General features: G+C 46.9%; 1 protein-coding gene across 1 annotated transcript in view; it reads right to left on the minus strand.

Moving 5' to 3' along the window:
- EFHD1 (EF-hand domain family member D1) overlaps positions 1 to 16123 on the minus strand; it is a 36521-nt gene that overhangs the window by 5698 nt on the left and 14700 nt on the right. The window contains exons 2-3 of the mRNA XM_033111348.1: positions 9120 to 9267; positions 2613 to 2747 (exon numbers count right to left, since the gene is read on the minus strand). Coding sequence (XP_032967239.1) covers positions 2613 to 2747; positions 9120 to 9267 — 283 coding nt within the window. The remainder of the gene's footprint in view (positions 1 to 2612; positions 2748 to 9119; positions 9268 to 16123) is intronic.

Raw genomic sequence — 16123 nt, forward strand, 5'->3', positions numbered from 1 at the left:
GCCCAGAACTAACTCCTTGTCCATTTGCATCCACTGTGGACAAGGGCCAGCCTCCAGACACTCCTTACCCTCTGTGTCTCGGAGCCTTTGCTCTTGGCCATTCCCACGACAGGAATCCCTTCCTTTCCTTGATTACAAGGTGAATCCCCATTCATCTCTGAACATCTGACGCACATGTCAGCTCCTTTATGGCCCTTTCCCAAATTGTAGTGATGGTTCCCTCCATTTGTCATTCAAGCAAATGTTTATTGAGGGCCATTATATGCCAGGCACTGTAATTACAAAGATAACACACCTACTCTGCCTTTGAGTCTGGGTGGGGAGGCAGACATATAAACATCACAAGTTCAAAAACTTTTATTGTTGTTCTTTTCATCTTTTCTCCTGGTTATAAAAAGAATGCACACACAATTATAAAACATTACAAAAATATAAAAAAATAAGTCCCTCAGACAGCACTGTTACTAATACTTTGGTGTATAATTATCCAGGTTGTATTCAATATTTACAAAATGGGGTTTCAAAAATACTGTGTTGCTTAACTCATTTTGTACATCTGTCCACACATAGACGCAGCTGCACGGTGTGTAAATGTGTGGGTGTGACAGAATGGACTCAATTCCCTGGTAAAGGAGGTTTCAGTTGTTTCCAATTTTTCTCTATTACCAACAGTGCTGTACAATAATCCTTGTCTATGTATCTATGTGCATTTGTATGAGTGTCTCTGAAGGATAAAATCCTAGAGACAGAATTCCCTAGGTGAAAGAAAAGACATGTTAACAGCTCTCCAAAACGTTGGGTCAATTTATACTCTTACCAAAAGTATCCAAGAATGCCTTGAACAAATAAATTGTAATACCACTTCCACTCATAATTGAGGCATGCAGAAGAGGCTAGACTTTCTTGGCTGGAAAATCAGGAAAGCAGCCAAGGAGGCAACTCTTTAATGTGGGTCTTGAAAAGTGAGTAGTTTTCTAGGAAGAGGCATTTGGGTGGGGCCTTCCAGGCAGAGGAAACAGCAGATACTGAAGCCCCGCTATGAAAAACGTGGCAGTATTTGAAGAAAAGGGGTGGATGAAGCTGGAGAGGGGATCCCAGCCAGATGATAAAAGGTCTGGAATGCGCAGGTAGACATTCCCAGAGACTTCACACAGACTTCAACAAGAGCAGCTGGCACCACGCACTGCAGCCTCCGAGTGCTAAGCTTGCGTCTCAGCCCGTTTCCTGCCCAAGGCATCAAAAGAGATCTGCAAGCGTTGACTCAGTCAATGAGTGGGTAGGACCCATCCCACCAGGAGGAACCCAGCCTCCTCTCTACTCCCTCTCTATCAGAGCTGAGAGTTTGCTTTCCTCATTAGACCGTGTGGGCATCCTGTGGAAGGCAAAAGTTTAGTCTACTACACCCTTGTAAAGGAGTTGTATCTCCTGAGCTCAATGTGTGCCCAGCATTGCCGGAGCTGGGTTGACTCAATGTGACGTCATGAAGAAAGGGCCCAACCACTTTCGGGACTGGACCCACGACGCTGGTATGAAGGCGCAATTTGTGGGCCACCTGCCCCTGAAACTGTCAGATGACGGACAGCAGTGGGAATTCAGGTGTTAGGAGTCCACCATAAGTCACAGTTTACATGTTGGCAGGAGGATGGTGGACTCTATCCCACGCAGCATTACAGAGAAGTGAGAAGAGAGTCAGGCTTAGGGGCCCAAGCGGGCTGGGGCACTTTGACTCTGGGCACTCCTGAAATAAGCCAAAACTTCACAAGAGGCTGGCTCCTGCCTGGAGTGGTAGGGAGTCCCACCGGCTAATATCACGTATGGACTACTCACAGTGAGCTAGGTACTTGCTCAACACTTTACATACTCATATACGAATATGTGTGAACGCATGTAATTCTCACAGCAATCCCATTATTGCCCCCATTGTACAGGTGAGGAAACTGAGACACAGGTAACAGGAGGAGGCAGAATCTGAACCCAGGGAGACTTATCCACTGCTGTAGTCGATGGGATTTGCAGGGCTCTCCTGATCTCTCTTTCTGCAGGTGTGCTCTAACCGAGATGAAAATGACAGCACCCAGCAAGCGGTGGGCTCTCGAGAAATGTTCATGGCTGGATAAATGAATAAAAGTACCCAGAAGGGCTCCAAGACCATGTGCTGGAGATTCCTTCCCAACTCCCAGTCATTGTCAACGGAGCAAATACTGATTTGGGGGAAGCCACCAAGGCTCCCTCCTCTGGCCCCATTATTCACTTGCTTACACACAGGTGTGTTACATACAGACATGAAGGTAGCTGTTCAAGTAACTCAACTGTGGTATGGGGTAGGGAGGAACCCTTTAGGAAAGCCTGGATCGAGAGTCAATCTGGAAGTATTATACCAGCAAGCCCAGGTGAATCTGAACCTAGGATCTAATGCATTTACCATTTGGGCGTTTTTCTGTTTTGCTTTTAATGTTCACATTGCACGCAGACACACTCTCATTACCCTGCAATCACACACGATCTATCTTCAGCTTGTCCTGAGGGAGTGAATGAGATAGTCCCTTCCTGGGAGCTCCCGTGGGACAGGGTGGAGGGAGGGCGACTGTCCTGCACAGGAAGGAGCCACCTACCTTGGCTTCAAAGAAGTCCTTGGCACCTTTGACACCCTCCAGGGCAACGTCAATCTCAGACAGCTTCGCCAGCGCCATCAGCCCACTTTCCTCCTGTAATTCCCCTGCCGCGGCCTTGCGGAATATGAGCAGGAACTGTGGGGAAAGGTTGATGCGAGTCAGAGCCAACATCGCGAGACACTTACCACAATCCCCTTCGGCCCAAGCCAGTGTCATTATTGCCAAGCTTATAAAAAGGGTGGAAATGAGGGTGTGCGACCATTATGTTTTCCTCTTATCATATTGTCAAAAACGAAAACCTGCCCCTTTCACAAGGATGTAGGGAAATGGGCGCCTTCACATCAGCTGATGAGAGCGTAAATGGATTCAGACTTTTTGGAGGGCACTTTACCAACAATAAAACGCTTCCACCCTTCCAGTTATCAATTTCACTGCTGGGATTCTATTCATAAAAAATCTTTACACAATAGTTTCAGAAGCATTATCTATGCAAGCAAAAAAAAAAAAACTAAATAACTTAATATTTCTGATGGTTTTACTCATTCCTATTTTGCATTTCTGTCCCATTTTGCATTAGATTGCTTACCGTTCTTTGTGTTTTCTAAGAAACCTTTATAGATATATTTCAAATACTTTAGCTCTGTCCCTTTTATTGCCAAGACTCTTAATTCCTTGAGGGGTAAGTGTGTTTCATTAAGTGAGACTCTCAGCCTCCATTACCACCACCTAACATAACTTATGGTGCTTTTTGACTTTCAAAAATCTTTTTGAAGGAGGCAAGGGTTCCTCCTGGTGGGATGGGTCCTACCCACTCATTGATTGAGTCAACGCTTGCAGATCTCTTGCGGAGCCCTGGGCAGGACACTGGGGCTGAGATGCAAGCTTAGCACTCGGAGGCCGCAGTGTGCGGTGCCAGCCGCTCTTGTTGAAGTCTGTGTGAAGTCTCTGGGAACGTCTACCTGCGCATTCCAGACCTTTTATAATCTTGCTGTGAAAATCCTGCCTCGCCACCAAGGTTATAGAAACAATCGCCTATGTTTTGTTTTGTGTTTTTTTCCTACTGCTTTTATGACTTGTTTTTTTAACGTGTCAATATTTAATCTCTGAAATTTATTCTGATCTATCATGTGACGTTGATCATTAACCTTATTTTCCTCCACATGGTTAGTTAGTAATCCCCACATCATTTATTGAATAATCCATCTTCTTCCTCCAGATACAAAATGTGACCTGAATGAGCTAATCTTTAAAGCTAATGTGTACTAAAGCCTCCGGAGAATACATTTTAAAATAAATAAAGAGGCCAAACTGAAAAGGTAGGTCTCCTCCCTTTCTATCCTCCCCGCCCCCAGTCAATTTTATGGCTTTTTACTTCTAAAAAGTGTTTGTGAACTTATTTGTTAAATAACTGCTACCCAACTTCCATAATTTCTTTTTCCATTTGGAAAGAATACAAATTACGCGTTCTAAGTCATCACAGAAAGAGGCTTCTCCAGGTTTTCAGGTGTTACTTAAAATGTGTGTGCCTACAGGAACTCTCAGGTTTTCAGGGGTCTTTTTCATGACGATCTCCTCTGAAGAATGGCTTCCCCAAGAGAAAAGAACATTATCTAAAGTAGAGTGAGAGGTGAAACACCTTCAACAGGTTTTCCAAATTCCACCTTGGGTCCCTTTTATTGCCAAGACTCTTAATTCCTAGAGGGAAGTGTATTTCATTAAATGACAGTCTCAGCCTCCATCACCAGCACCTAAAATACCTTGCTGATAAACCTTTGTCATTCTTCCTTGGGGGTCCTGCCTCCACGGTGGGCATTGCCGAATGCAAAGCAAGGGATGAAGCCAGATGCTCAAGGACAGGGAGCTTTGCGGAGGCCACCGCTTGGCTGGGCAGCATGGCACATTCATCCACCTGCAGCTTCCAACTCTCTCACTAGAGGCCGGCAAAGACTCGGTATGCTGCAGACTACCGGAGCCAGAACACTGACTCCAAAGAAGTCTTGGGAAACAGCCTGTCGAAGGAGGTGAGGCCCCCAAGAGCAGACTGGAGGGCAAGGGGCGATGGGGGCGGGGGAGGGAGGGAGGAGGGCTGTGGTCAGGGTCTAGTGGAAGAGACCGAAGCAGCAAAGACTTCATGCTGCAAACATGAGCCACAGGAAGGAGTGAAGTAAGTACCCATCCCTCAGTACCCTAGCTATCCTTAAAGCATTCAGTTACAGGAGCCCCCCCCGCCCCCCACATACGCTTTACTCGGTAAGGTAAACACACAACAGGTAGCCCCTCCACACCAGCTGTTTTCCTGGGCCCAGGCAGGCAGCCCAGGAAAGATGGAGCGCCACCCCCAGCCTAGCAACAATGCAAGTGACCTGGAGGGGCGGATGGGGGTCCCTCACATCTATAGGGGAGATAACAGTGTTCCTCTGTGTTTACAGAACGGCTGAAAGTATTCCTCACGGGTCTTTTCCCCAGAACGGATCCAGGCTGTGTATATTCACTCTCATTCTGCCAACTAAGCAGATGACCACCAGGCGCCCTGTCATAACTTAGGGGTCCCCCTACCCTAGCCAGTTAAAAATCGGCAAAAAAAAATCCAGCTCAACCTGAAAATGTTCAGCCTTTCATAAAGCATGCCAGGTATTCTCATTTAATTTTACTATAATCACCAACCCCTGAATGACAATTTCTCCAACTGTCCAGCCTTGTTTGTCTTCCTATTTATAGTCCACAAAGGCTGGTATGTTTTGGAGAATTGGAAAGTGTCCTGGCTGTGACTATGAGCAGAGAGCGGGGGAGGGAAGGAGAAGCAGAAAACAAAGAAACAGAGAGAGAACTAACAAAGCTAAAGTGATCTCAGATACAAGCTGTGAAGTGCTTTGATCAATTTAGGAAATTTTAAATTTCATGGCTCTTGCTGGAGATGCAAACACCTCCCCTCTATTAGTGAGAGCTCTTACATTGCAAGTAACACACACAACTGGCATAAGCCAAAAAGGAGGTAGTCATATGAATGGATGTCTCAAAAAAACAAGGACAAAATACAGTGGCCAGGAGGAGGATTGGAACTGGGAGAGGCCACGCTCTCAGGAGTGGAAGCAACATTCCCTCTCTAGCTCTCGTATCTGGTCCACACGGTAGAAAATGGCCACACTGAGTTATTCTTCCAGGAACAGCCACTTGCAGAGCCAATTGACCTGGTTTGGCCGGGGTCCACCCCTCATCTCATCAACTGTGATCAGGCAGGTAGACAACCCAGCATAGCCAAGGCCGCCAGGGATGCACCTTAGGGAGAGGTCAGTGGGAAGAGAGAACAGGTCCCAGTTCCTAGTACTGATAGGTATCCAGTAAGCCCATTACCCAACCTTAGTACAGAACCATTGCATATCTGGCCTTCGAGTAATTGTGCTTTGAGACAGATGTAATGGAATTAGTGAGGAATACAAGAAAGAGAGGAGGATGTCAAGGCTTCCCTGTCTGCCACCAAAGGAGACTGAGGTGGGAGTTCCTGGAATCCCGTTCTAGATTACAGAGCTATGGAGCTAGAACTGCTAACTTTGGTTCATCCTTACGACTTTTCCTATGTGTCTATACACACGCATAAACGCACACATAAACCATAAATGCAATCATACTTTACATACAGTTTGGTCATCTGCTTGTGTCCCTAATTTTTACATGGTCAACATTTGTTCTCTGGTCATGAAACACTGTATCACACCATCATTTTTAATGGCTCCATATAGGCCAATTATTTAAAATGCCCCTAATGTGCATGCATTATTTTCATAATTAGAAAAGAAATGATTTAAGAGAAAGACCAATTTCCTTGTATGCTGGAGAAAAGCAGCAAAAGAGTGCTTAATGGAGACATACTTTCTGTATCAAAGAGTTTTATTTGGGTGTGATTTACTTGGTAGAGTTGATGCAAAGAGAAAGAAAGGGAACACAACATTCACTAAGCACCTACTAAGTACCAGGCTGTAAGGAAGGAACTATAGAAGAGAGCAATTTTGTCTACCTGGCAAACCCCTGTCCCATGTGATGCATGTAGGACTGTTCACTATGGCGTCCTGTGGCAAATGACCTGGACTTAGCCAATCACAGAACCTTGAATTCAATGATTGGTCTAGGAGGTGGGTGTGTGTCCCCAGTAGAGCCAATCAGAGGACTTCCTCTGGGACTGGTATGAACTCTAGGATAAAGAAGCTCTCTATTCACTGGGGTTTCTACACTGGGACACTGCAACGTGGAGCTGCTGTTAGCCGTCTTGCAGGCCCTGGGGGCAACACCTTAGTGGAAGAAGATGAGGTGGGCACAGAAGAAAGCAAGATACGGAAGGGGAAAGACCCTGGATTATTTGTGCCTAAAGCACTTTTACTTCTTCATCTCCCAGGCATGTGAGCCAATAGTTCTTTTTTTTCTTATTTACGTTAGTTGGCATTCTCTTTCTGTCACTTATAACCAAGAGTCCTAACTGAAACAGGCACAGAAAAAGAACTTAGTTCTCGCAACAGTCCTGAGGAAAAGCTACTAACACCCCTATATTAAGACAGAAAATCTGAGGCTCAGAAGTCAAATAACTTGCTGAAGTTGCACAGCTCTGTGTGGAGACTGAGGTCTGACTATAAGCCTCGTTTCATACATAAGCACAGCATGGGCCCACTAGTGGCTTACAACACAGGTGGAAACCAGCAGAGTGAAATACTACAACAGGAGGTTGGGCTCTAGAGTACCAATGGCAAATGTGTCTATACTTCCGAAACCTGCATTTCTGGGTACAACTGCTAGACATGGGACCACATGGGGCTCTGAACTGACAAAAGACTGAATGGGAATGTCACTGAAGCTCTGTGGGTGGGGTGAGACCCCACAATGGAACCCTTTGAGATGTCCCAGCCTCTCTGGGAAAACGAAAAGCTAACCAAGCATCTGAGACTCAGGCAGGAACATATTTGGGGGACCCCTGGGTAAAACATGGGGGAGATTGTGTCTTAGCTCAGCTGGTGACTTGCACAGACCTCAACACCCTCTTGATTTCTGTCACAACTTTGCCACAGAAGCTGTTTCCCCAGTGTTGCCTCCAAAGCTTCACCAAGGCAAAAACATTTACTTTCTACACCCCAGGAGCACCCGGGTTGGAAAGAGCCAGTGCCCAACATGAATGATATGAAGGAACCAAATCAGAGGGGCAGCTGGAAAGGCGAGCGTGGCAGTGACGAGGGGAGGCCGTGTGGCACAGAGGCTGCAACGCAGGCCCAGCCCTGAGCTGGGGCCTGATTTCAGAAAAGTGCTGACCTTTTTGGTCCTCTAGCTCCTCGATCTGAAATGAGAGGCTTTACTACATTATCCTGAGGGTTCCGCCCAACACAGGTTTTCCGTGCGCTTCTATTTCCACATCTGCCAGTTCAGGAAAGGAAGAGATGGGAGAACATGGAGCTGATTTGTGGGCAGTGAGAGACAAGATCAGTTTCATCACAGCTGGGAGGGGACTCATGGCTACAGATCAGACGCAGAGACACCAGGAAGAGCTTTCAAGTCCCTACCTAGCTTGGACAGAAGGCCAGTACTTGGCCAAAGTCTCACCATCAGAAACTAGGATGCCAGTGTTCCACCGTTTCTAGAATAACCAACGTTAAACACCAGGAAGCAAGGACAGTCCCCTCTACTCCTGGCTTCTGAGGGACCAGCTGAGACACAACTGAGAACAGACTACAACAGCTGGCTAATGCCCCAAGCCTTTAGCCCAGATGTTGTCACCGAAGTTATTCTAGTACCAGGCCACACTGACATATCTAGAGGCCTTTCAATAAAACTCAAACACATAAGACATGGAATTCCCTTCCTTGTGGGGATGCATCCTTACCATGGAAGAAACCCAATGGCCTTGAGATTTTCCCCCCAAAATAGAAATGGCACCAAAATAGAACCTTATCACCAAGGTTCTCACCTATTGGAGATCCACCTGTGAATCTACGTGCACTCTTCCAGGAAGATATCTGTACACACAAAATTTTGCCAGCAAGTTCAGGGTTCAAAGGCCAAAAAGCCCATTCTCGGACTGTTTGGGAGTGGTGGTGTCCCTAGACACAGAATAAGACCCTTTGTTTGCTTTTTTTTTTTTTTACTATTTTTAAATGCATATTATAAATATTAAAAGTTTTTATATATTAAAAAGTATAAAAATATAAAACCACAAAATCTTTGCACCCACAAACATTCACTATGAATATTTCCATATTTCTTGACACTTCCACCATTTTACCCAAATGAGGTTATCCTACCCACACTTTCTGCGCTTTTCACACTTTCAGCCTACTTTCTGCGCTTTTCCCCATGCCAGCACTGAGGTTCACTAGCTCCTTAAATTATTTTTAAAAGCAGAACTGTAGGTTAAATATCCAAACAGCTCTCTAGAGAGGCCAAAACCATTTGTACTCCAGGGGACTGTAAATCTGAGGGTCCTTTCAGGGTCACTCCCCCTCCAGGGGCTCCGCGCCGGCAGGATGCAGGTACCTCACGGAAGCTGAGTTTGCCATCAAAGTCCTCGTCCACCTCTTTGATCATGCTCTTCAGGCCCAGGTGGGTCTGGGGGGCCCCCAGCTTCTCCATCATCAGCTTCAGCTCCATCAGGTCGATAAAACCATCCCGTCCGGCATCGTATCTGCGGGGTCAAAGGCAGGGCACTGATGAGCGACGGCCTCGGCCAGAATGAAAAGACACTTGTTACTCTCCCAAATGTGTGATTCTTTCAGCCTCATGTATTGAGAAACCACTCAAATACCTCCTGCTTTGCAGCAGCCACCTGAGTCACTGTATCGGAAGGGACCCTCCTCTCCTCAAAACACCTTTGGGCCCTGCATGGTAGGATTCCAAGTGGGTCTTGTACCACGTGTTTGTTTTCATATCTTATCTCATTAACCAAGCGATAGTTTCTTGAGGATGAAAACCATGCCTGTTCACCCTTATTTCCCCCAGTTTCGGTCAGTAAACATTGACGGAACCTCCTCATGCTAGACAACGGAGATGCTGCAGGAACGCGCCCACACACCCACTCCATTCACATGGAGTGATGGCATTTACCGACCCTTTCCTTGGGACTCTCCACCCCGTTTCCACCAACCCCTCCTCTCATCCTTCTGGGCTCCCGTCTCTGCTTCCCGCCCTTGCACGGGGCTGTGAATCAGCCTGGCCCCCGCATTCCATTCTTGTTTGATGCTTTGTCCTCTGGCTCACTCATCTAGTCTCCAGGTCTAAATGGTCACATCTGTGTGAGTGACAGCTGAGAGAGGTCCCGGCTCTGCCCTCTTGGCTGAGCTCAACCACAGAGCCAGCACCTCTGCTGGCTGTCCCTCCAGCCCCCGGCCCGGCCTGGAAACAAACCCAGCCTCATCACAGTGGGGGATCCCGGCCTACCCCTTACTCCCAAGTGCTTGGGTCAGCTCAGGAGGACCCTTTTCAGCCTTTTGTCCTCTGCTTTCTCCTGACTACTCCACCCCACCCCACCCCCCACCCTCTTCTCTACACACTTGGGCTGTTACAGGGTTTTCTCACTGACTCCCTGGTCTCCTTCCTTCAAATCCATCTTATTTTCCACTACCCAGAGATCCCTTGTTGCTCAGGTATGAAAACCTTGCTTTAAAAAACAAATCCGTTCATAATAACCAAAAGGTGGAAACAACCCAAGTGTCCATTGAAGATGAATAGATAAACAAAATGTGGTATACTCATACAATGGGATATGTCATATTTAGACAATAGAATATTATTTGCAGTAAAGAGGAATGGAATTCTGATACATGTTACAACATGGATGAACACGACAACATTACTCTAGGCTTGAAATAAGCCAAACACAAAGGCACAAATACTGCATGATTCCACTCACATGAGGTATCTAGAATTCATAGAGCCAGAAAGTAGAACAGTTACCGGGAATTGGGGAACAGGGGGTGGGGAGTCACTGTTCAATGGGCGAGAGTTTCGCTTTGGGATGAGAAAAGGTTCTGAAGATGGATGGTGGTGATGGTCATACAAGAATGTGAACGTGTGCTTAATGGTTACGATGGTAAATTTCATGTCTATTTTACCATTTAAAAAAATTACATACATAAGCAAACAAATCTGGTTTCTTCACTCTCTATAGCCCCCCTTCCTCCTGACCTAACAACAAAAACCCACCATTGTTGGGAACCACACCACCACCCACCGAGAAATGTAGCCTGTATACAACCAGAAATCTAACTCTGTGGGCTGGTGGTATTTGGAGGCCCACGTGGTCCGGCTAGAGATGAGGCCCGCACTCCCCACACGCTCTGTTCCGGTGGCAGGGGCCAACGCAGGCCATTCTTCCCACCCAGAACACATCACCCACTCACCCCTCACTCTCTTTGCTGGCCTTTCGGTACCCCAGAGCTCAAGGAGCTGCCCCCTCCCTCCTCCGATCTCCAATAGCACCCATTGTCTGTCCTCCTCTGGTACTCTGATGATGTCGCTTCCCTCCACATGGCATTTTCTAGCTCAAGCAGCTCTGTGTTCCCACTGGGCACTGCCTGCTTGCCTGGAAGAATCACACTGCAAGGTGGAAAAGAATGCGGACGAGACCCCTGGGTGTCTGTTGGTGAGCTGAGGGGCCTGAAGGAAGACACAGGTGTTGCAGGTGTGGAAATGAGCAAGGTGCTTCTCGGTTACCAGGAAGTGGGCAGAGTATGTAAATCACAGACGGACCAGCCCAGGATCTAGCATTATCAAAGAATGGTTTGTGATCACTTCAAAAAGGAAGCAATGATTGCAACGGAGTCACCAAAAATAATTCAGGAATAGCCCCCATTTACTTGGTTTTACTTCTTTTTAAAATAACAGCACTATTATTTTAAATATAGCATTTCTTGAGATATAATCTACATACCATAAAATTCATTCTTTTAAATTGCACAGTTCAGTGCTTTTTAGCATATTCACAAGGTTGGGCAGCCATCATCACTATTTAATTCCAGAACATTTCATCACCCCCAAAAGAAATCCATATCCAGTAGCAGTCATTGCCCATTTCCGTCTCCCTCACCCCAGCCCCACCTACTAATTTGAGTTCTGTATGTGTGGATTTGCCTATTCTAGACACTTAATATCAACGAAATCATACAATATGTGACCTTTTGTGTCTGCCTTCTTTCTTTAGCATAACGTTTCCAAGGTTTACGCATGTTGCAGCCGGTATCAATCAGCACTTTATGCCTTTCTATTATTGTCAATAATATTCTGTTGTATAAGTAGACCGTATTTTATTTATCCGTTCATCAGTTGATGGACATTTGAGTTGTGTCCACTTTTGGTTGTTATGAATAATGCTACTATGAACACTCACGTACAAGTTTTTGTGTGGACATATGTTTCCATTTCCCTTGGGTGTATATCCCAGAGTGGAATTACTGGGGCATATGCTCATTAGCTTTTGAAACACGGTGTCAAGTTGGTACAACAGAAAATGATGGCTGACCTGTTATCTCCGCCCGAGTCAGCAAGGCCCTCTGTTAGGCTAGTGGGGGAAAGAAAAACAGATGTAGGTACTCATAGAATTAGATGGATTGGCGGTGAGTTGTAGGACCACTGAGGAAGGCTGCTGACTATCATCTGCAGGTGACAAAGTTGGGGCAGAATCTAGGCCCATCTGTCAGCAAGCTGGTGATGTCCAGGAATAAAGCAGAGCGAGGAAGAACGCAAGGTCCTAAATACAGAATCATCGTATTACCCAGCAATTCCACGTCGGGGTATACACCCAAAAGAATTGAAAGCCGGGACTCCAACTGATATTGGTCCACCCACGTTCATAGCAGCATTATTCACAATAGCCAAAGATGGACACTGCCCAAGTGTCCATCGACAGATAAATGGATAAACAAAATGTGTTCTGTACATACAGGGGAATATTACTCAGCCCCGAAAAGGAAGGAAATGCTGACACATGCTACAACATGGACAAATACTGTGTGAGTCCACTTATATGAGGTACCGAGAATAGTCAAATTCTCGGAGACAGAGAGTAGAGTGGTGCTAAGGAGAGGAGGGAAAAGGGGAATTGTTATTTGCTATTGTTAATGGAGTTTCAGTTTTATAAGATGAAAAGAGTTACGGAGATGGATGGTGGTGATGGTTGCACAGTGATGTGAATGTACACAATGCCACTGAACTGTACACTTAAAAATGGTTTAAAATAGTAAAATGTGTGTTGTATTTACCTGCCCACATTAAAAACAAAAAACAGTCCTGAAACGGAGACCTCCAAACCAGTTTCTCAAGTACTGGTTCTGAGGGAAAGACTTCAGCTGCATGTATGATGACATTTGGAGATTTGCGATACCACAGTGCGTTTGGGGGCTGCCAAAAATGCATGGGGTGAAATCATGATGATAAGAACAAAAAGTTCCAAATGCTGAACGAAGGGGCCACAGTTCTCCCCACCCCATAATAGTCTGCTCCACTCCGGGCTGACCCCACACATCGGGCAACACAGGCCCGGTCAGTGGGAGGCACCCAGGAAGGTGAATGGACTTTAAAACCTCACACAAGGATGAGTAGAAGGAACGTGGAGTATTTGGCCCCGGGAAGCAGAACACTGCTTGCAGATTACGCATTTAAACTTCCCAGGAACCTTCCCCAAGGACTGGCAGAACTGGGCTCTGTGCGTGGACAGGACACAGACAGCTTTAGCCAACACAAGGAAGAACTTTCTGGCAAAAACAGTTGACAAGCGGGGTGGCCGGTTAGCTCAGTGGGTTAGAGTGCTGCGCTCTTCACAACAAGGTTGCCGGTTCGATCCCCACATGGGCCATTGTGAGCTGCGCCCTCCACAACTAGACTGACACAACTACTTGACTTGGAGCCAATGGGTCCTGGAAAAACACACTTAAACACATAAAAAAAGTTTTAAAAAAACAACAAAAAACAGTTGACAAGAAGGAGACCTGAGGTAAGGAGAGCTCTTACAAACAGGCCAGAGGGACGATCTCCATTACAGGGAGTCCTAGTCAGAGTAAACAGACTTCTTTAGTATGGAACTTTCCAGAGCCTTCCATATGGTCATGTGTCCAACCCTTACCAGAGGGAAACAACACACAGACTCATGTGACCACACAGTCCTGTTTTCAGGGAATTTCCATGGGAGGAGGAATATCTTGGCAATCTAGTGAGCCAAGGAGAACGCTTTGGGAAATACCTCCATGTTGGAAGGGCAGCCAGTTAAACGACCACGACAGCTGCCCCCATGCTGAGAGTTTGAATGAAATGTCCTCTGTCCACGGCTCAGCACACTGTGCACATTCAAACAAAGTTTGCTAACGAGAAGACTGAAGCAACGAAGGGTGGTGCATTCAAGATGTCATTTATTCGGGGCAGAAGCAAAGAGTATTAAGGTCTAAATGCAGAAAAGAAGGGCAGAAAAGTGAAGGCAGGAAAGGAGCAGCTGCGAAGCTGAGGTGAAAAGAGAGGGGAGGGCCCAGGAAGAGGATATAAACCGGGCAAGGAGGGAGATAAGAAAAGGTCAGGGAACAAGGCAGGGATTTGTCCTGTGGGTGGGGGGAACCAGGGTTTCTGTCACCTAACCTAGAACTAGCACAGCCTCCCCAGCACAAAGGGGCTGTGGGTAGGAGGCCATTTGCGGGGAGAGACTTGGAGCCACTATCCTTGTGTTTCTTTTCTGGGGTTCTGATTGAGAGGAGACCAGAAGATGCAGAAAACCTTTCGTTTAGACCCTCAAGCCTGAAACATTCTCCAGGCCTAAGAAATAGGACAAATATGTCAAAAAGAACCTCGGCAAAGTCTAGGCAACAGGTTAAAGGAATTCCAAGTTCTTTAAATGGGCAGGAAAATTTGGTTTGACCACGTTTTCTGCCTGGAAGCAGAAGCCCACCTCCCCAGTGGGCAAATCCCAATAGAGGAAAAGACCAAAGCTCCAGCTGGAGCACACCCCGTTGGTGTCCTGCCGGGAGCCACGAGCTTGGCACAGAAATGATGACAGTGGGGGGGGATCTCCAAGGTCAAGAAGGGCAGGGAAGAAAGGGGTCATGAGCCGCCACTGCCTCACGCCCAGGGACGCAGTAAAGGCTGCTTTCCTTTGTTCCTGCTGGAAGCACCAGCCAAGTACCATCTATGGAAGTCCTGGCGGGACTACAAAGTGGCACATTAGTGGCATCCTCTCCCGTCCCCGTGGAGCTAGGATTTATAATTCAGACCGTCTGAGGGTTTGTCCACAGTCCCTTCCTTCAGGGCCTGCCTTTGCAAGACAAGCAGGAAAAACCTCCCAGGTCCCCGTGTCATCGTTCTGTTTTACCTGCTCTTCTCAAAGCATCTGAGACTATATATACGTGCAGCACACAGAGTAGGATTCAAAGCGCCTAATAACTAGAGCTGACCTGCCCTGCAGGTTCACAGTGCACTGTCTGCTATACTAATCCTTTTCATCTTTACAAGTCCTGTGAAGAATTAATAATAGCCGCCTGTGTTCACTGCTTTATTGAGAGCTTACCAAGTGCCAAGGCACTGTGTTAAATCACCTCATTTAATTCAGCAGTGCTGTGGCATGTTTAGCTACCCCACCTGACAGGTGGTGAAAGCCGAAGTAGGCAGCAAGGCCAATTCCTGTGGATCAGAACTAACCTGGGACTTCCAAGCAGGTGCTTGGCTTTACCTGGGCACAGAGAAGACGAGAATGACCAGGAACAGAGTTGATACTATGTGCCCTGAACTCGGTGAGACCCGGGGGACAGAGAGCATGCTTGATGTCCCAGCAAACAGACCACTGGTGTAACTGAGATTTGCACCATTTACAATATATATCTGAAGCTGAGCCGTGATGGTGGTGGATTCAGACTTCAGCCTGAAAGCACGGTCCTTTGGACTGCGCAAATATGCAGTCATTCATTTTTGGCCAAGAGAATACCGGTGTTGCCATCTTACAAACATTTGGAGAAAGTCTCAGCAGCCAAGCCTTCAAATCAACTTCATCTGATGTAAACGCCCAACACTCCTCCTGGGGTGTAGTCCTGTTTGGCTGATGAGATCAGGCCCATCGAGGTCAACAAGCCCAACGTCACCAGGCACAGAGAGGTTAATCAGAAGGACCCCCCTCCTGATCCCAAGTCTTCGGTCCGACCCGGGGGCCGGGACACACAGCCACTGGAGTTTCCAAGGAAGGAAGATTCGATATCAGGTCGGTCCTTCCAGAAGGCCAAGATTGCCCTTCCAGTGAGTTAACAAAGACAGAGACAGGTGCCATGGCAGACAAGTTTCCCGGGGAAGTCAGGTATTAAAAGAAATAAAGGCCTTTCTGAAGGTTGTAGGACTTCCTACATCCTTACCACAGCCCACAGTAGCTGTGGCGTCAGAGACCGGGTGGTGCGGACCCTGGACAAGCATGCCCAAGGCTGGACCAGGGGGTAAAACCATCTTCATCCTGCTCAGAGCCCCTCTCCTCAAGCAACTGCAGTGTGGAAGCCCCTTTAGACAGGTCTGCAAACCGGTGATCT

Source organism: Rhinolophus ferrumequinum, chromosome 8 (assembly GCF_004115265.2).
Source record: "Rhinolophus ferrumequinum isolate MPI-CBG mRhiFer1 chromosome 8, mRhiFer1_v1.p, whole genome shotgun sequence".
Lineage (NCBI taxonomy): Eukaryota > Metazoa > Chordata > Mammalia > Chiroptera > Rhinolophidae > Rhinolophus > Rhinolophus ferrumequinum.